We start from the raw sequence: 21,420 nt of genomic DNA, 5'->3' as shown, positions 1-21,420 counted from the left end.
CTGCTGGGTCACACTCGGGCAGCCAATCACTCGGGGCATTCAGCAGTCACCCAATTAGGCACACAGTGCATTAAGGCCATACTCCTCCCTCTCACACTCACAACAAGGAATGTGTATTGGGACAAGTACCCAGCCATTCAGCACTACACACTGCATTCATACCAGTTTCTGGCAGGGCTGTGCCAGTTATTGTGTTTGTTACGAAAAGATGTGTTATGATGTTGGACATCTCATGTGTGGTTTGCCATCGGAAAGGGAGGAGATGTCAGTGCATTGGTATGAGTTGGCATGGAATAATGTGAGTGCTTGGATGTTTGCCTGATATCCTCGCTCCAGAGTTCCATTGAGCTCAGTTGAGCCTGGGTGATGGGACCCGGTGGTCTTTCTATACTTAAGAGCTCATGTAACTTACTAAAGAACTTAAAAGTAACCCAAGATGTCCCACATGGACTCCTGGGCAGAAAACCATGCAGAACACACATGAAAAAGGACTAAAGGACAAGGACGGGGGAGGCCCTGTCCCTCCAATGCATTTCCAGCATCACAATCTTCCCATTTGTTTTCCCTTGCTGGTTCGATGTCTTGTCCCAGGACCTTCCATACCCTCTCCCCGTCATCTTTTTCAACACAAACATTTCTTATTGCCCCAGGGTTGAATCTAATAAAAAAATCTCCTGACTTCCGATCCACTATTTTCTGCACTGGTAACCTTATTTCTGGTGATACTTCTTCAGGTTCATGTAACCGGACTAACTGTTTCCTGCAATGCTCTTAACTCGTTTATCTTTTTGGGAACCCCTTGAGTACACTGGTGCTATGGGCATGTCCGCGCTTGTGGGTGGGTTATATGGAGGTGGAGGTGCAAAAGCTCTTGAGTTCCCCCTCCACCTCCCCCGCTCCCCAGCCTAACTAGTTGCTAATCCTGTTGACACAGGCGTAATGCACGCTGACATGAAACAAAGTATTTTCACTGCGGCAGACATTTTTGGCTGCCGTGGCGAAGACAGAAGGTAAGCGCCCTTCTCCCTCTGCCTCGATCGCTGGCTGTATTTCAAGCCGGAGATCGAGGGAGGTGTAGTTGGAAAGGGGAGATTCTCCCCTTTCCAAAACACCTTTTGTGAAAGTGTTGCTGGTCGCGGATCGGACGCAGAGTGCTCATCTACGGCCAGTAATGCCACTGGACCACCGTGGGGGGGGGCTGCTTATGAGGTAAGCACCTCCACCCCTCCGAGGCCCCAAAGCATGGGGCCACAGACTGGTGATCTGCCCCCAGGGAAGGGGACACAGACAAAAAATATTGTATGTGTATATATATTTCGAGGGGATTCGGTCCTCTGACGTATTCCATATCTGATATCTATGACAGTAATCGCCACAGCTATGCTGCTTCAGAAAATCTTTCGGCGTCCTGCGTCGATGACGTCGATATGCTGTCCTCGAGGGCCTCCATCGAGCCGACGTCACCGAATGTTGTAAGTAGAACGTCCGTAGCCTGTTCTTTTTTTTTTTTTTTTTTCTTTTCCGCAAACGTGTTCGGTTCGGAGATCTCGGCACGCCTCGATTCTGCTGAATCCTGTTCTTTCGGTTCTTCAAACCTGTTTCTTCATTGCTATCGTATGTCTTTGGCTTCTTCCACCCCGCGATCCGGATTTAAGAAGTGTCTGGTGTGCGGGTCCAAGATGTCGCTGATTGATACGCACGACGCTTGCCTCCGGTGCCTCGTGGAGGACCCATGATACAGACAACTGTTGACTGCCAATCGCTCACATCGAAGGCCTTGCGGGAGCGTAAGAAGCAGCTGTCGGTCGGTAAGGTGGCCAAGCCCCGGAAGTCTCGTTCCACTGGTCTTTCGACAGACGATTCGAGGGGCGACTCTCCGCATTGTCGTCGTGAGTCCGGGGGTTCTCGGTCTGGGAGTCGGTCCCGCCATTCCTCTGCCTCTTCGAGGCATTCCAGGAAGCGCCGTCACAGGTCGCCTTCCCCGTCCTCTTCCGAGGACTCCGCCCATCGGCGGGTTGCTTGTCCCAACAAGCATTCCACTCCTGAGGAATGAGATTCCTTCCGAAAGATGTTGGCGATTTTTCAATCGCAGGGCTCCGGTCCGTCTGTGCCGTCGGCGGACGCCGGTCGTGGCCGTGCTAGAGACATCGCTCTTCCCCCTTCGGGCTCGAGCAGTCGTCACGACCACCGGGCGCCTCCGAGGTCCCGGTCGGACAAGGATGGTCGCTCTAGACATGCCTGTTCCAGGTCCTGGTCCTTGACTCCCTCGAGACCGTGAGTCTGTGAAGTCTTCGAGGAAGACATCGGTGCCGAGGTCGTCGAAGGACTCTCTCGAGGCCCCGCCTCTGAGGAAGTCGTCGATGCCATCAGCGCCCAAGCTGTCGAGACACTCAGGGCTCCGCCCTCGAGGCCTGTGTCGAAGCTGTCGGCGCCGCGCTAGACATCCACGCAGATTCCATTGACACCTTTCGAGGCGGCCTTGTCGGAGGTACCCCGTGGCTCGGTGGCACCCCCCAGAAAGGCGCTGGCCAAGGCTAAACATGTTTTTGTGCCTTTTTCTGTACTCTTCTTCCGGCCTATGGATTATATTTCGGAGGTGGATGAGGGGTCTGAGGAAGGTGAGGTTCCTGCAGAGGTCCCTAAAGACATTGTTTCTGGCCATAGTCAACTTGAGGAACTGCGTCAGTCGTTGCATGGCGCCAGTGGTCTAGACACCTCTCGGGAGGTGGAGTTTGGTAGGCCGGAGCCTGGCACGCATCCCGAATCCTCGTACTGGCGCCTCGTGTCGAGGGTCACGGGTTACCTGGGGTGGTCCGCAACCCCTGCTACTTGACCACGCACCCTACTCCGGAGAGTTTGGTGGTGCAGGCGGCTACGGCCCCAGAAAAGCAGGCGTCGTACCCTACCATCCCTCGTGATAGGGACGACAAATGTTTTGACGGCTGGGTGAAGAAGGTATTTTCTTCTGGGGGTATGGAGCTTCAGGCTGCCAACTCCGTTTGTGCCTTGTCTCGTTTCACGCACACTCTGTGGAACTGTATTTCCTTAGCGGCTGATCATATTCCCGAAGGGGAGGAACGGGATGGTTTCCTTGCTATTGTGGAGGATGGCAAGGATGCCATGTGTGAATCTGTTCAGGTCTGGATATGGTTGATTGTGTCAGCCAGTCCATGGCGGCGAGCACCGTAATACGCAGGTTTGCGTGGTTGCGAAAGTCTGCTTTTGCTCATGATGTGCAAGCCCGGCTCCTCAACATGCCCTTTGATGGTAAGCACCTTTTTGGCAGCAAGGCTGACGAGAGTCTTGAGAGGTTGCAGACCTCCAAAGCTTCAGCGAAGTCGTTGGACGCTGCAGTTCGCCAACCTCCACCTTTTCGTCCTAGGGGACAGCAATGGAGTGACGGTTCCTTTTTGATATTACTCGTCCATCGAGAGGAGCTGCAAGTCAAAGGGGCAACCATAGGAGTGCCAGAGGTGGAAAACAAGGTACTTGAGGTGCCAAGGCCGCGCAAGCAGTTGCCTCTTTGCTCTCAGGCACTGTGCAGCCGCTTCGGCTCAGTCATGAGGCCCATGCTTCTTCGGTTGGGGGAAGGCTGGCGCAGCAACTTGTAGAATGGTGTGCCATTACTTCAGATGTGTGGGTTCTGGAGATCATAGCCCATGGCTACTGTCTTCCTTTCCGGCAGAGGCCTCACGACAATCCATCAGGGGATCTCTCTTTGAAGAGTCTGGATCCGCTCCTTGCGCAGGAAATTCAATCCCTTCTGGAGAAAGGCTCCATAGAACTGGTGCCTGTAGCGGAGAGGAACAAGGGATGGTATTCCCCATATTTGTTTTATTTCGAAGAAAGACTGGGGATTGAGACCCATCATGGACTTGCGCGGTTTGAACAAGCTCCTCAGGAAGGACAAGTTCAAGGTGGTTTCTCTCTCTCTCTCTCTCTCAAGTCCTCCAGGCCCTTCAACTTCAGGACTGGTTGGTGTCTCGACCTCAAGAACGCTTATTTTCATGTGCCGATCCATCCCAAGCACAAGAAGTACCTGAGGTTCATGGTTGGCGACTCACACTTTCAGTTTCGGGTCCGGCCGTTCGGATTGACCTCCGCCCGAGGGTTTTCACCAAGCTCATGGTGGTGGTGGCAGTGTGTCTCAGGAAAGGGGGTATTCGTCTCGGGAGGATAGCTCAGCGGCAACGTGCTCGCCTTGGCAGCAAGACGACATCGAACCACACAGGTTCGATCCCCGGGTCCGTGCTTAGAAACCTCTGGGTATTAGGCGCGTTATAAATAACCTATCATATATCATACCCCCACCTGGACGATTGGTTGATCAGGGCGTGCTCTCCCGAGCAATTCCTGGATCATCTGTCCGTCACCTGCCATTCCCTTCACAAGCTGGGCTTATCCCTCAAGTCCCACTTGACGCCAACTCAGCGGCTCAGTACATCGGAGCAATGCTCGACATGTCCCTGGGGCAGTGTTTTCCTCCCCAGGTGAGGGCTCACCACATTCAGCAGATGATGCACAAGTTTCAACATGCCCAGAGTCTCCCAGTGTTCGAGTTCTTGAGGTTGCTCGACCTCATGGCATCCTGCATTCTTCTGGTGCCAGAGGCCAGGTTGCGGTTGAGAGCTTTGCAATGGGCTCTCAAGCTCCAGTGGTCACAGTCCTCCGGCAGGATGTCAGACCCCGTTCAGGTGCCGCCCTCGGTCGCCCAGGACCTTCTGTGGTGGGCCGTCGAAGGCAATCTGATGGGGGGGGGGGGCTCCGTTTTGGCTACCCTGGCCAGAGGTGACGATCGTGACGGACGCGTCCCTCACAGGATGGGGAGATCATGCCAATGAGCTGAGTCAGCGGTTGTTGGTCTCCGTTGGAGTCCCGACTCCATATCAATCTGTTGGAGCTGAGGGCCGTCAGGCTTTCCCTGAAGGCTTTTCTGCCGACGGTGCGAGGAAAGAATCTCCTGATTCTGGCGGTCAACTGTGGCCATGCACTACCTCAACAAAAAGGGGGGGGCAGGGTCACTTCCTCTGTGCAGGGAGGTGATGCGGCTCTGGTTCTGGGCCATCCAGCAGGAAATTTCGATCTCGGCCGTTCATCTGGCCGGAGACGAAAACGAGATGGCGGACGCTCTGAGCAGGCAGAGCGCAATCTCTCAAGAGTGGGCGTTAGCTCAGGAGATTCTCCTGGAGATCTTTGCCCTTTGGGGGACCCCTCAAGTGGATCTGTTCGCCTCCAGTGCCAACCGGAAGTGTGAAAAGTTATGCTCGCGGGAATTTCCTCCAAGAGGAGTCTTGGGAGACTCCGTAGTGGAGTGGTCCTTCCCACTGCTGTACGCATTTCCTCCAGTCCCCGTCATCCTGCAAGTGTTGCGGAGGTTCGGTTCTCGGATGATCCTCATTGGTCCGGCATGGGCCAGGAGGACGTGGTACCCGGACCTTCTCGACTTGTCCATCTGCCCTCCACGTCGTTTTCCCTACCGAGACGATCTGCTCTCACGGGACGGTGGGGGGTGGGGGGGGGTCAGGTTCTCCAGAGGTCAGATCCCTCAACCTTCACGCTTGGCTTCTGAAAGGTTGAGGTATAAGGATTGGGACCTCCCTGAAGACGTGATGCAGGTGTTGCTTTCGGCCAGACGGCAGGATTAAGAATGTGGATCCTTTTTTTCATGTGACATTCCTGTGGTTCTGTCTTTGTTGCTTTCTTTAGCCCACAGGGGCTTGCAAGTGGGTACCGTTAAAGGTTACCTGGCGGCGCTGTCCATATTTAAGCGCTCGTCTGAGGAGTGTTCTTAGTTTAAAATTCCTTTAATTTCTCAGTTTCTGAAAGGGCTCACTAATGTGTTCCCTCCGTCACCTTTCCAGGTGCCCAGTTGGGATTTGAACCTTGTTCTTAAGTTTCTAATGGGTGCTCCATTTGAGCCTTTACATTCTTGTCCTTTGAGACTGTTAACCCTTAAAACTGTGTGTTTAGTTACAGTCACTTCCGCTCGCAGAGTGAGTTACAGGCACTTTCAGTTAAGCCACCCTTCACTGTGTTTCATAAGGACAGGGTTGTCCTTCCTTTCTTCCGAAGGTGGTGTTGGAATTTCATTTAAGCCAGAAGGTTATTCTTCCGGCATTTTATCCTCCACATCCTGGTAAGGAAGAGGAGGCGCTCCATAGGCTGGATCCTAGGAGAGCTTTAAGTTTCTACATTTCACGAATGTCCCGGGTCAGAGTGGACGATCGGCTCTTTATTGGTTACGCTGGAAGGCGTTTGGGACAAGCTGTGACTAAGCAGACTTTGTCTAGATGGATTAGCTTGGCAATTTCTGAATGTTACCGATTGGCGGGTAAGGACCCTACTGTAGACTTACGGGCCCATTCTACTAGGGGGTCCATACCCTGCAGAAGGGTGTTCCTGTTCGTAACATCTGTAAAGCAGCTACTTGGGCTTCGGTCCATACTTTTGTACGTCACTACTCCTAGATTCTATCCATGGACAGGATCTGGCCTTTGGCAAGGCGGTCCTTCACTCTGCAATTTGATTGAGCATTCTAAATCGGTATATTCTAAATTCCTTTCCCACCTCCATACGTTGGTACTGTTTGGGAGTCTGTCATAGATATGGAATACGTCGAGTACCCAATCCCCACGAAGAACAAGTTACTCTGTTACCTGGTAACTTTCTTTCGATGGGATGGTCCGACGACTTATTCCATATCGCTCCCTCCCTACCTGCCCCGCTACAGCATTTCTTATGTGATTTACATTTCCGCAAGGCTTTCTGTGGTCATAATGGCAGAATATTGGCGCCACATGTTCTGGGAAAAAAAGTGCAACTGAGGCTACGGGCGTGATGCGTCCTACTTACAACATCCAGTGACGTCGGCTCGATGGAGTCCCTCGGACAGGGTATTGACGTCATCGAAGCAGGACGCAGACGCCAAAAGATTTTCCGAAGCAGCACAGCTGTGATGGAATACGTCGTCGGCCATCCCATCGAAAGAACGTTACCAGGTAAGAGAGTAACTTGTTCTTCTGAGGCTTGTGGTTAGATCACATACTGTGCATAGGCCAACATCTAGTGGAAGCTGCGGAGTATTAGTTGTTTTCGAAACTCGAAAAGGGACGTCGACAGGGCGTGCCAGTAATACTATCACGTGACGTTCACTGTACCCATGATCCCTCGGCGTCAAGGTCCCTCAGATTATTTTTCTGACATGAGGTAGTATGAGGTGTAGCGTGAGTACAGTTGTATCCAAGCAGATACGTATAGACAAGCTCATAAGCATCCATGCACCTTCAGAGGGGAGGAAGAGTGGGTCGCATGTGAATCCAAGCAGATACAAGTATCAAATACGATTACGGTGAGTAATGTATCCCTTCTGAGGCTTGTGGAATATGCTTAGATCGCATGCTGTGCATAGATTAGCGAGCAGTGGAAGGATGTGAGGTTAATGAGCGAATAAATGTCTTAGAACCGCTTGTCCCACTTGTGTATCTGTCTTTTAATGAGTGTCAATGCAGTACTGCTGAGTGAAAGTATGTATAGAGCTCCATGTATCTGGCTTGCAAATACTGTCTAGGGGGACGTTTGCAATGTAAGCCAGAGTGGCTCCAGTACCCCTAGTTGAGTGGGCCCTTGGCGTAAAAGGCAGTGTCTTATTTGATAGGGAATAGCACAGTTGGGTACATCTGACTATCCACCTAGAGATGGCATTCTTAGAGATGCGATTTCCTTCTCTGCCTAGCGCTATGGAGACAAACAGTTGATCTGTTTTTCTTAGCAGTCTGGTCTACGTAGTAGAGGACCACCCTCCTCACATCTAGTAGCTCAATAAACTGGTTAACATGGAATTTGGAAATGAACTTAGGTGAGAACCTAGGGTGAGTCCATAAAACCAGTTTGTCCTTGGGTATAGTAAAGAAAGGATCCTGCGCTGACAGAGCTTGGATTTCACTGACCCTTCTTATGGAAGTGATGGCTACTAAGAAGGCAGTTTTATAAGTCAGGTGTTTGAGACTAGACTTGTGCATGGGATCAAAGGGTGGTCCCATGAGCTTAGCGAGTGCCACATTAAGGTCCCAACCTGGCGGTGGGTTAGAAATTGAAGGGTGGAGTTTCTTTATCCCTTCCATAAATGCTTTGATGACTGGTGCCTTCCATGAGACCTTGTTATGGGAAGTGGTGTAGGCTGACAAAGCCACCAGGTGTACCTTTAGCACGTTAAATACCAACCCTGCATCCAGTAAGTGGAGCATATAGGTTAGAATATTAGGAGTACAAGCAACAGGGTTGATTTGCTTATTCTGGCACCAAATTACGAATCATTTCCATTTATCATAGTAATAGAGCCTCGAGTTTGGTTTTCTTGACTCTTTCAAGATATCCATACATCTCTGTGGTATATTGCGATGTCCGAACTCGGACTTCAGGAGCCATGCTGCTAAGTTGATAGTGTGATTGTGGGCAAAGGTTGTATGCAGTACCCTCTGGGAACACTACACACAACTATGACTACAGGTGTAAGCAAACTATCCTTTGGTATAAGTCTGTACTACAGTTTTGGTAGCGTGTTGAGAAACCGGGCTTATTTCAAGAGGGGAATTGTGAGCTGTAGTGAAGTTGCACAAAGATTCAGTTACAGATATTCTAATAAACTCTTACACTCAAGGTTTCTTGCATAAACATTTAATAATGTATCAGTCATTTATAAAGCCTTCTTCAGAGGGGAGCAATAGACTAGTAACACAAATATACTTCAATACTGTACACTCTTAAAGTAAGTAAAAGGCAAAAGTTATTAGAACACAAGAAATGCAAATAATCATAAGCAGGGCAAATACTTTCAGATGACTCTTGGAAGAGTCATTCAATTCAATGGGCTAAGCCAAAGTCAATAGGCCAGTCTTTGTATAGGATGCAGCACTTCAGGTAAGTAAATGGAAAAGTCTTTGCACAAGTTCTTAGGAGTCTTTGAAAACAAGAAGAATCAAATGTAGGGCCATAAATTGATTAGACTTGAGTTTCAAAAGTTTCAAGCACTTCCACAGTAAGAGGTAAGTTCTCTTAGGCTAGTTTTACAGTACCTTACAATGAAGAGAAAGATGCAGCGACTTCTGTTCCCGGTAGTTCCTGCAGATCTCGCTGTTCCTGGGCCTCAGTCGTGGGGACAAAAGGGAGGACGTTGGGGGACTCCTGCACTGGGACAGTCAAAAGCTTGCAACTGGCATACCTCAACTTCAGTGGCTGTTTCGCGTTTCAGCTACCGCACTGGTAACAACACTGGTCCTGGCTGTCAAGGTAGACTGTCTTTGCTTCTGAGGTCCCACACTCTGCTGAAGGGGGTCAGGCTCGGTCGGTCTGACATCGTCGGAGTCCGGAGGATCGTCTAAGCGGTTTAGGCCATCTTACAAGCAACGCACACAATCTGGTGTCCCTTGCCCTGGCTCTAAGGTTTCCTGCAGCACTCTGAGGAAATGCAACCAGCTCTGCGATGGGTGTCCAGGTGGCTTACTTGGGAGTTGACTTCTCCCTTTGAATTGGTGGGACCAGTCATCCTTGCAGGGATTCTGTCGATGCGAACTTGGCGGGTTGGACCTGCAGCAGGGCTTCACCGGGCAAACAAACGGTCCAGGAGTTGCAGCAGCAGTCCTCTTAAAGTTCTTCGGTCCCTTCGTCCAGTGGTCGACTCTGCCTTCCAAGCCCAGAGACTCGCCTTTTATTCAGTTCAGTTCAGCAGGGTGGCTGTCCAGTCCTCAGAGTGCATTTGGGTCTCCAATGAGACTAAGCACAGGGAGTTTCGGGCACCTCCCACACTTCCTGCCTACCCCAGACACTATGGAGCCAGAGGCGGTCTTCACTCCTGAAGGCTGCCAAAGGCGAATGAACAAAGACCAAACCTGGTTTGGCGCGCAGATAAACTCTAGAAGGACCTTTCCACAAAATGGCGAAAAAAGACCACCAGGACCTGTTTTAACAAAGAAGGCTCCGGCGCCATCTTGAAAAACATGGCTCCCGTGACTTAACGTAACCGGAGCTACGAATAGTTTGCGATCGAGAAAAATCATGGTGGTTCGTTGTAACACCACTGCCACCAGCCATTTCGAGACGAAAGGGTAGCATTTGACTGCTGCATGAGTATCTAGACATAGGGGATATGAAGTAACCCCTCCAGCACTCTATTGTAAGATAGTGTGTGCTAGGTCTAGGAATTTGAAGAGACTAGTAAAGTTAATTTCACCTTACTTTCTCTGGGAAACAGTACTTTATCACAGAGAGGGTATTTAAACCTTTAGGCAGCCTGGAACAGCCTGGAAGGCTGCTCTGTGCCACTGCACTGATGGTGCTGGGTGACGCACATGAAAAGATGCCGCCTATGGAGTTGTCTAAAACATCATAATCAATGAACACGAGTAAAACACAAATCAAAATACATGAGTGGGAAAAAAAGGCTCACACACTCTCCAGGTAAAAAAATCAAGTCCTCAAAATCCAGCAACGTTGCTGGGGGCTTCTAAGGTGAAGGGAATTGGCTCATTCTTGAGAATTCTCCCTAACGTGTACCACAACTTAAATAGAAGTACATCCTTGGTCATTAGGAAGATCTACAATAAATTTGAAAAACTGTATTCTATGGCCAAGGCGGAACTGGTAAAGGTTTTAACAGACCCACCGGTGTTCCCACAGCAGCCTTAGATTTGGCACATGTTTCACAGGTTTTAACAAAATGTAATGTACCCTCCCTGATAGTCTCCCACCAAAAATGTCTTTGCACTAAATTCCTGGTTTTAGAAAAACCAGGACGACCTGCTAAAATTGATTCATGACATTCTGTAAGGACCTTTTGCCACAAAACTTCATTTGGAAGAAATAATTTGGCATTCAAATTTGGCAAACCTTCTAATAACTTGCGAGCCGGATCTTGCCCCTTCCAATCATTTCATTGTTCAGAAGATAAACTGTCTAATTTCTTGCAACAAATTCTCCACAAACGTATTGGACAAGATTAAATGCTCTTCCGAGATAAATGGTTTTGGACTTACTACCTGTTCTTGTTCACTCCCAGGAAATTGTCTTGAAAGAGCGTCCGCCTTTCCATTTAATCTCCCAGGTCGGAAAGTAACAATAAAAAAAAACAAATTGGCAAAAAACAGACAATTGTAATTGCCTGGAAGTTAAAATCTTGGTTGATTTAAGAAAAATACGTTTCTATGGCCGTTAATAACAGTAAACATGCCTGGCTCCCTTAAGCTAAGGCTGTCTTGATCGCCAACAATTCTGTCCATAATTGTATAGTTAAATTCAGCTGCTGAAAATTTCTTTAAAAAAATATGCCACAGGATGCAACTGCCCAGTCTCTTCATTCCGTTGCCACAAAATCGCTCCCATTGCCAAGTTGAACACATCCGCTTCAACAAAGAACGCCTTGGACGATCTGGATGCAAAATAATCAGACTCAAAACAAATCTTCCCTTTATAATCTAAAATTCTTCCTCCGCTTCTTCACTCCCAACAGAATTTTACTCCCTTCTTCAGAAGCTTAGTGGTGGGACGTATGATCAGAGAGAATCCTTCAATGAACCTCGTGCAAAAGTTTGCAAATCCCAAAAAACGTCATACCTCTTTCATTCAAGTAGGTGCTGGCCAATCTTTCACTGCCTGAACTTTGTCATCTCTAATCCTCTAGCAAAACCAAGGAACTCAACAGTTTCCGTGTGGAACTCACTTTTTTCCAATTTAGCGAAGAGATGTTTTTGCAACTTCATTAATACATGCCTGACATGATTTTGTGGTGGTCCAGATTGTGAGAAAAAAAATCCCAAAACTCCCTTAAAACATCATTGATAAAACCTGGAATGCTGCTGGGGCGTTAGTCCAAAAGGCATGACTTGATATTTGAATAATCCGAACCTAGTCTTAAATGCCGTTTTCCATTCATCACCTTGCCTGACTCTCATCAAATGATAGGCCCCCCCTTAGATCCGATTTGAAAAACACAGTACCTCCTTGAACCCGATCCAACATTTCAGAAATGAGAGGATATTGATTGTTAATGGTGACTTTAAGAGATCTATAGTCTGTGCAAGCTCGCAACTTTCCTTCTTTCTTGGGTACAAAAAATATAGGCTGCTGGGGACTGTGAATGTCTGATGAAACCTTTTTTCAAATTTTCTTCGATATATTCATTTGTGCTCATTCTCATTCATTGCATATACCCTACTACAAGGGAGGATACATCTTCCAAATCTATCTTGCAGTCATGACCTATGTGGTGGCAACTCTCCCGCCTCAACTTCATTAAAAACATTCTCAAAGTCTCTAACAATCTGGCAAAATTCCTGTTACTGCACCAACTGAATGCAAAGTTTCACACTCCTACAAAAGCTAAGACTTTGGCTTGATTCACGTTTTCCACCTGCTCCTCCGCTCTGCAATTAGAACAATGTTCTTTACAAACCTCAGATTTGAATTCCACAACCCTTCTGCGCCAATCGATAACGGGATTAATGTTGGGGAGAATTCTGAAAATGTGCTAATTCCCTTCTACCTTAGAGACCACCCATCTCTTTCTGCTGGACTTTAGGACTTTAGGACTTTAGGACTTTTAATTTCTAACCTGGAGAGCAAGACCTTTTTCCCACTCGCTCATGTATTTTTCTGTGATTTGGACTGTTTCTTTTGGTTTCTTTTGACAAACTCTATAGGCATCATCTTTTACAATGGCTACAAAGCACCTTCAGTGAAGTGCCACAAGCAAGTCTTCCAGATTTATCAAGGTTTAAACACCTTCTCTGGGATAGACTACAGTTTCCCAGAACAGTGGAGTGAAATTGCTTCACTTAGTCATGTAAAATTCTAGACCCAGCACACCCGATCTTACAATAGAGCGGTGGCGGGTTACTTGGTATCCCCTATGCCATGTTACTCATTTGGCATTCATGTTACTCTTTCCTTTCAGAATGGCTGGTGGCAGTGGTTTTGTAATGAACTGCCATGATTTACCCTGACCGCAAACTGTTTGCAGCTCCTGTAACGTTAAAGCGCGGGAGCCATCTTTTTCAAAATGGCGCTGAGCCTCCTTTGTTGAAATGGTCCCTGGTCGTCTTTTTTTTCGCCATTTCTTTGTGGAAAGATCCTCCTCGTTTTTCTCTGCCCACCAAACCAGGTTTGGTCTTTGTTCATTCGCCTTTGGCGGGATTCATGAGTGAAACCCACCTCTGGCTCCAGAGTGTCTGGGGTAGGTGCCCGAAACTCCCTGTGCTTAGTCTCCTAGACCCAAATGCACTCTGTGACGATTGGCTGGCTGGCTGACTGTCTGGCAAGGACAGCCACCCTGTTGGGTGAGTGGCAGCTAGGGTGGAATGCATGGGAGAGAACTGAATAATAGGAGTCTCTTGGCTTGGAAGGCAGAGTTGACAACTGGACGAAGGAACCGAAGAAGAGCTTGAAGAGGGCGGCTGCTGCAACTCCTGGACCGTTGGTTTGCCCGGTGAAGCCCAGGTGCAGGTCCCAATTGCCAAGTTTGCATCGACAGAGAAGCCCTGCAAGGAAGACTTCTCCCTTTGAGTTGATGGAACCAATCGAGTCCAAAGTAAGCCCGCCTGGACATCCTCTTGGAGCTGTCTGTACTTCTGCTGCTGCTGGAACCGACGTGCCAGGGAGAGGAACACCAGATTGTGTGTGTTGCTTTTAAGTCGGACCCAAGCGCCAGGAAGATCCTGCGGACTTCCCTGAAGCAGGACTGTCCGAGCCTGAGCCACCTCAACAGTGCTGGACCCCAGATGCAAGGAAAGTCCAGAGTGGTATCCGAGAACCGCAGTGTTGCTATTTGCTGTGAGATGCAAGGCGCTGAAACACTGAAGGACCGCTGAATTGACGTTTGCCCATTGCTGCCGCGGACCTTCCCAGTGCAGAGCAGGAGTCCCCAGATGTCCTCCCTCTTGTCCCCACGACTGAGGCTCAGGAACAACAGGATCTGCAGAAGTGTACAGGAACAGAAGCCAGCCTAACCATTTCTACTAATAAGATCTTACCTCTTGTTGTGTAGCCTTGCTTGCTCTCTATTGACACCGGTCTTGGTTACCTTGCAGAGTTACTACAGCTTTGTCCCTCACAAGCCTCCCAGCTGGTGGCCCTTCAAGTGTTCTATTTTCTACAAACCTTTCTAAAAACATTGTGCTTGACGTTTTACCTACCTGCAAAGATGTTCAGCTCCCCTAGACATTGTGAAATTAACATTGACTGTCCTGGCTCCCTGAGAGACTCTTCTTCCCTCTGACTCTGTGCTTTTTCTTTTACTCATGAAAGGGTTAAACTTATTTGTCATTAAAAGGTCTTTAAAGGTACTTACCTGTTTTTTAATTGTTAACCTTTGTATTATTACCTCCTTATCTTTTACACCAAACTCACTATTGCTCTAAATCTACCAGTGATCAATCAATGTCCACAGTGTACTAGCTATTTAAGTCACCTGAGGGTGTAGGAAGTGTCTGTGGCATCCCCAATGGGTATCATCTGATTTAGAGAAACTAAGTGTTTTGAAGTGTATTAGAAGTGTTACATATATTGCTCCATTTTTGAAGAAGGCTTATATAATTGACTGAAAGATGCATATTTTTTTAAGACATCTTGAGTATAAGTGTCTCTTTGAATAACTGCTACTGCAAAACTGTCATATTACTGCTCACATTGACCCCTCTTGCTGCTAAGCCACCCTACCAACCTGTGTGGTTAAGACTTATACCAAAGGTTGGGTCCCTATTGCCAGGAGGTTAAGGTTGTTGTAGTGCACCCAAAGGGTACTGCATACAATCTTGTGTAAGTGTTACATGTTTTGCTCCCTTCTGAAGAAGGCTTATAGAACTGATTGTTAAATTGATAATTGTTTAATCAGGAAACCTTGAATTTAAGTGTTTATTTGAATAACTGTGACTGTGAAACTGTTACCTTACAGCTCACATTGACCCCTCTTGAGATGAGCCTGGCTGCTCAACCACACTACCACCTTGGTAAGTACAGACTTATACCAAAGGTTGGGTTCCTTATTGCCAGGAGGACACGGTCGCTGTAGTCTCCCAAAGGGTAATGCACACAATTATGCCTGACAATACCCTTCTTTTAACATTTCCTTTCTGCCAACTTCAGAATCAGCCAAAGTATACAAGTGATATATAAATGCCATTACTGTCCTAGTTGAAGTCACCTCAGGGTGTAGGAAGTGTGTATGAAGCATCTCTAAAGAGGATCCACTTGCTTGGTATTGGTTCTGGAAGCGTATTTTGAAGTGTATTTTTATTGTTGCACATTGCATTAAAGAGTGCTTATTTAAAACTGATCGTGAAATCATTATTTTACTAAAAAAACCTTGTGTAAGTGTTATTTGGAAACCTGTATTGGTGAATTTCAATGCTACAGCTCACATTTACCCCTCTTGAGAGGAGTCTGGCTGCTCACACTACCAATGTGTTTAGTACAGACCTATACCAATAGGTGGGCTACCTAATACAAAGAGTACAAGGGTTGTGTAGTCTCCCACAGGGTTACTACATAAATTATTACCTAACTGTAAGGTTATTTTACTTAGCTTAGATCAGGTATGCCATTCTGAAAAGTATAAAGTCTTACTTTCCTGATATACTGTCTCGCCATTCTAACAAAGTAGATGGGTTAATTTACTCACCTGTGAATTTGGTCTCCCTCTTCCCAGTAGTAATGTTGTTGGTTCCACTGTACTATTCCTATTAGTATGTAAATGTTGGGTCTTGCCTCCCCTGACTTGCTGTCGGCGTGTCCAGAATAAGTCTGCCTTAGGTAATACTTACCTCTAAGTTGCTGATGGCTCCTTTTTAAAAGTAGATGGGTTTTACCTACCTAGAATAGCTTTTACATTCTTGAAATGAGTTGGTATGCATGGTGCAATCCTCAATTAGTGTAAAATGTTCTTACTGATCTTAGACTATGTTCCACTGAGCTGAAATGTAATTGTACATTACAACTCAAGATCCAACCCCCGTAGAATAACTGTCATCCTGAATCCGAGTTTTAGGTTATTATTCCTGGAATAAGTGTTGCACTAATCAGAATAGTATATTGTCCAGTTGGTTTATTCAGGATTTCTTGCTGAGCATCATGGTACAACTGCTAGGGTCTACTACACTTGTATTACTGAAAGTCATCTAAAAGTAACTATTGGTTTGACTTCCGTCTAACTGTTGGGTATTCTAAATAAGGTATTATGCTTTGGTCTGTGTACCTTCAAGCATAGTAGTGTTTTTTATAAATGTGTTTATGATGCTATGACCAGTAGTTATCCCAAGACTTAACTTGGCCTACTTGTATTTAAAATAAACCTTTATTTGTTATACTTCTGGTTCAGTGTTTCTATTGAATCCTTGGCGTACTACATGTACTGTCTCAGTTGAATGGTTTTACCAAGCCCTTAGTGAGATTTCAGAAAAACTGTCCTAACAAATGGCCACTACACTGGTAGCCATATGGACTTGCTAGGGCCTCCGAACATGAGAACACTAGGCCCCACTCTAAAAATCAACAAGGATCCATACAAAAGTAGATACGATGGTGCCTCCATTTAAGTCAGAGGAAAGTTACAAAAAAGAAAAATGTTAAATGATTGTTGTTGCTTTCATAAAGCTTTCAGTTCAAAGGTCAAATATAACAAGGATTTGTTAAATCGTGAAGACTTCTGTAAACTTAACTTTTTTCCTAATTCATTTAGACAAGTCCAAAATATAAGCATATTGTGTCCCAACTGAAGTGACCCATTTAGTGAACTTATGCATTGTTGCCAATCGGATCCTTAATTGTAAGCAATCATTTTTTCATGTATGGTGCAGTAAATATTGAAGATTACCGGTGTAGTGTTTAAGGTGCAGCGTTTGATCCTTGTAATCTAGAGTTTCTGGCCTGCTCTTTGAACCTATGACTGCCTTGATGTGTGCAATTTGGAGACTTTGTAATTGAACTTATAACTTTAAAATAATTTAGCCTCATTTCTTTGTTTTGAACTCTGTTGCTATTTGATGCATGTGTCATTTATTATGTATTGACAACTCTGATTATGCAGGTTATGACAGGAAATCATTGGTTTTCAATTGTCACTTCATTTCTGGTTTCCCTTTGGACAAAAATCACTAGGCATTTAGAAGTTCACAATGTTGTTGGTGTCCTTTCTATTTTTATTTTGTCTCATGTCTAGTTAAAAAACGGGAGGGGTGGTTGAAGTGTGTTTACTAGGCTATTGCATTCTGAGTGACAGAGTAGTTGTTGTAGGGCTGAGTTTCAAACCTTTACTCACATGCTTACAGCGGTGATATCTTTGCAGGTGGTATGAAGCCGAGATTGAAGAGATTGATGAAGAGAATGGGACTGCAGCAATCACCTTCAGTGGCTATGGAAATGCCGAAGTCATACCACTTCTTAACCTTAAGCCTGTGGAAGAGGGAAGGAAGGCGAAGGAGGAAAGTGGCAACAAACCCATGTCCAAGTGAGTTATTCTAGAAAACGTGTTACGCATAAGAAATCGTATAATCTCTAGGGATAGTACAGCTGTCAGTGTAAGTTTGTAAATGCCTTGTTAATATGGTTTCTGCTTTATATTGAAAAGTCGTTGAATTTGAAGACGTTTATTTGAAAATAGATGTCCTACCTCACCCCAGTCCTTTCTCTACCTGTGTATACCTATTTACCAGAGGTCTCTATTTTAACCTCATTATTAAATATCGGACTATGTGGCAGTATTGTCATTCAGGCTTTTCTGGGACAGTTTAAAGCTGACTGAAAAATACATCATTGTCATACGTTAGGCAGCAAGAAGTACTGCTCTTGGGAAAGGTAAGGAGGTTCACTTGGCTTTTTCCACACTTCAAGCACACCTTGTGGTTTGAATTGCCTTTCCAGAGTTCTTGACTGTTTTAAACAATAGTGTAGCTACCCTTGCACACTGCTTTCTTAAGATCGCTGGCATTTTTATTTCTGTCAAGACATCATATTTTTTTAGGCATGCATAATACGTATAGCCAGCCCTTTTCTATGTTTGTAGTTATATTGTAATGGGAAACTGACTTCTGAAATGTTGGAAGACCTTGAAAACCTTCAGAAATGGCACTCTGCGCTGGAAGGACTAAACAAATGTATTCTACTTCTATGGCGCCAGCTTCATTCGAAAGCATCGGGGTGCTGTACATGAACTGATTCAAGCACATGCAAATCCTCTTCCTCTGTTTCCCCACATATCTTTGAATGTCTTCATTTTTTCTCTATCCTTTGGGGCTTCCTATATCCTGTCCTACACTAGATTTGCGAAGTGACTCCCTCTTTAGTCTCAGATTACTCTTCCCATCTTTCGATTTAAGGTCTCTAGACATCTGTTATTACTTCCCTTGACTCCCCAATTAATTGTCATTCCCCCATCTGCACTCAGTATGGTCTCTTCCATGTCATGGCTTTTAGTGCAGGAGGTCTTGTGCCCACCAGCCTCTAATGTAACTGGTCAATTTCCCTTCCCCAAGTCCCATTGCCTTACTTATAGTGCCTACTCTGTCCCGAATAGAGTGCTCAATGCCACCTTCCCACTCTCCCATACCTCCTTACAGTTCCAGGCTGCTGTTCTGCTTCCTCACTGTAGGATCTTACTTGCAATATCTTCCTCAGGTTTTTAGTCTTCCTCTACGTTGACCTATCCCCTTTAAATTGTAAACCAATGTTCATAAACACTAACCGCAGTGATTTCCTGTGTTGGGGCCATGGACTGCCAACATGAAACAAGTTTCCAGGGAGAGTAATCTTGGTGCTAGAGGCTCCCTGCGGGCAGTAGGATAAGGGGACTAAGTCAATTTGTGAGAATATGGACTCGCGCAGCAAACTTAATTGATAAGACACTTTGTTCGGCGGAATGGGCATGTTTCATAGTACAAGCGAATATCTCAAGGTAAAGCTGTTTTTACCAGTTACTGAAACAGTGCACCCCATGATCGTGTTATAACCAAAACAGAAAAGGTACAGTGTAAACTAGCAGTTGCCACAGAAAATATTTGGGTTATATGAATTGTAGTTCAAATACAAGGTGACTGTAGGAAGATTTGTTAGGGCATTACTTTTACTAAAGGCCACCTATGGTAGGACTATATAAGGCTCACTCTTAGGTTTGGCCTAAACTGCCAAAAAAGTTTGGTAGCAATAGACGAGCAGCCAGGCTTAGTAAGGAGGGAGAAAGACCTTTGAGCACACTTATGGTCAAGGAAACACTTGCACACTATAGTATTATAAAAATAGGTTTATATATGAAGGCAATTTTAAAATCAAGACAGTTGAGGTAAGTAAAAATACTTCACACAGATTGTATATCATACAATAAACGCAAGTGCAGGGTGGCTGAGTGGAAATGGCATGCTTCTGGTACATCCTCTGACAAACTAGCCTGCTGCATGATCCAAAGGCAATACTGTCTCTGTCCGCACCAAGAAGAGAGCCCACATCCAAGCCTGCATCTCTGCGGCATCCAACAAATTGCCCAAACTCTTTAAAATCTGCAAGGACCTGGGCAATCCTGCTGCAGTCTCTACCTCTCCTGTCCCCTCCCAGGCCCTCTGCACGGCCTGACTTCTCATTTCATCTCAAACCCAAGACATCCTGTCATCTCTCGTCCTCTCCTCCTCTGTCTACTCCCTGCTCTTCCTCTGACCCTTCTTCGGCCACCTCTCCTCCCTGCTTCTCTACCTTTCACCTGTTCTCCCTGGTGAAAGTCTAGACAAGTCTGATCTATGAAAGTCTCATCAACCTGTTCCCCCAAAACCATCAAGGACCACATGAAACCCTGGCTCCTGCTCTGGCTGATTTCTGCAACCATTCCTTCGCCACTGGAGTCTTCCCCCTCACCCTGGAGCACTCCCTTGTGCACCCTCTTAAACCCTCTGCCGACCCTTCCTGCCTGGCTAACTATCGTCCAATCTCCATCACTCTTTTCCTGGGCATACCCCTTGAAAAGCTGGCCATCACCCAGCTTAATCTTCACTCTGAAAATGTTGGCTGTCTCCATGACAATCAGTCTGGCTTCAGAGCTGCCAGAAGCACGGAAACTACTCTCCTGAACATCCGTGAAGACCTGCTCTCCAACCTCGATTCCAACACCCCCTGTGTCCTCATCTTACTGGATCTCTCTCTTCTGCCTTTGACATGGTCAACCATGCCATCCTTCTCAAAAGTCTCTGATAACCTGGGTATCACCGATAAGGGCCGGGCTTGGCTGACCACCTTCCTCTCGGAGCGACCCTCCCAGGTCCAACTTAGGGCATTCCTCATCTCTATCTCCTTCTCTGCCTATGGTGTTACCCAGGGGTCTAACCTCTCTCCCTGGCTGTTCAACCAATACCTGGCACTTCTTTCCCACCGCATAGCCGCTCTCTGCCCCAACTTCCAGGGCTATGCGGATGACACTCGGCTCATTTTCAGGCTCCCTTCAGCCACCTCTTCTCCTTGCATCTCTAACTGTCCGCCATCCAGGAGTGGTGTGCCGCGAATGGCCTCTGCCTTAATGCCAGTAAGACTGAGATTCTCCTCATGGGCACACGTGCTCCCTCCTTTCCTGTCTCTCTCTCGACGGCCTTTCTTGGCCCCCCTCCTGCTCCCACCTGTGAGGCTAAACACCTTGGGGTCATCTTCGACTCCACACTTTTCTTTTTCTCCTCAGCTGCACCTCCTGAGAGGTATTCTCCCTTTCCTCTCCTTCCCCCAGAAGCTCACCGTCTCCAGAGCTCTCGTTCTCTCTAGGCTGGACTACTGCAAGAGCCTCTTTCTAAATCTGCCTGCCTCTACTCTCCGCCCTCTGCAACTCACCCAAAACAGGACTGCGAGACTTGTCCTTGGCCTCAGGCCCAGTGATCACCTCTCTCCAGGACTGAAATCTCTGCACTGGCTCAGTTCAAAACCCTCTGCATTGTCCACAAGGCCTTCCGGCGCCTGGGACCTCTATACTTTCAACTCTCTTCTTAAATAGCTTCCTTCTCGAGCTCTTCACTCATCCGCCTCCAACTCCCTCAGGGTTAGTCGCTTCTCCAAGCAGCAAGTTGGTGGTAGATCTTTCTCCGAGATCCTCCCCCTGCCCCCCCCCCCCCAAACCAGTTTCACACCTGCACTGCCGCCCTGGCAACCCTTGCACTCGGACTGTTTCTGTATCCCTACAGCCCCTACTAGCACTTGACACTTTGTTTGCACTCACCCTTGCACTTGCCACCAGCTGACTGCACTTCTATTTATTTTCTGTATTTATTTTACTGTCCTATGTACTGCATTGCACTGCCCCCTCCACTTCCCCCTCCGCCCCCCCCCTCCTCTGCACTTGCCTGATCTCAATGACACCTGGCCTAGTATAATCGCTCTGTCTTCCCTCTCTTTCCCCTCCCTTGCCTCGTTGCGCCTTGA

The 21,420-nt window shown here is 46.9% G+C and overlaps 1 protein-coding gene across 2 annotated transcripts in view; it reads left to right on the top strand.

Moving 5' to 3' along the window:
* The window catches only part of SMNDC1 (survival motor neuron domain containing 1), a 500,862-nt gene that overhangs the window by 374,395 nt on the left and 105,047 nt on the right, over positions 1–21,420 (top strand). For both annotated transcript variants that reach the window (XM_069611768.1, XM_069611769.1), the window contains exon 4: positions 17,327–17,488. In XM_069611768.1, the coding sequence (XP_069467869.1) occupies positions 17,327–17,488 (162 nt within the window). The remainder of the gene's footprint in view (positions 1–17,326; positions 17,489–21,420) is intronic.

The sequence above is a fragment of the Ambystoma mexicanum genome, chromosome 8, assembly GCF_040938575.1.
Source record: "Ambystoma mexicanum isolate Mex_15411 chromosome 8, UKY_AmexF1_1, whole genome shotgun sequence".
In the NCBI taxonomy this organism is placed as follows: Eukaryota; Metazoa; Chordata; class Amphibia; order Caudata; family Ambystomatidae; genus Ambystoma; species Ambystoma mexicanum.
The sequence above is the reverse complement of the archived record's forward strand: the minus strand, read 5'-3'. Positions and strand labels throughout refer to the sequence as shown.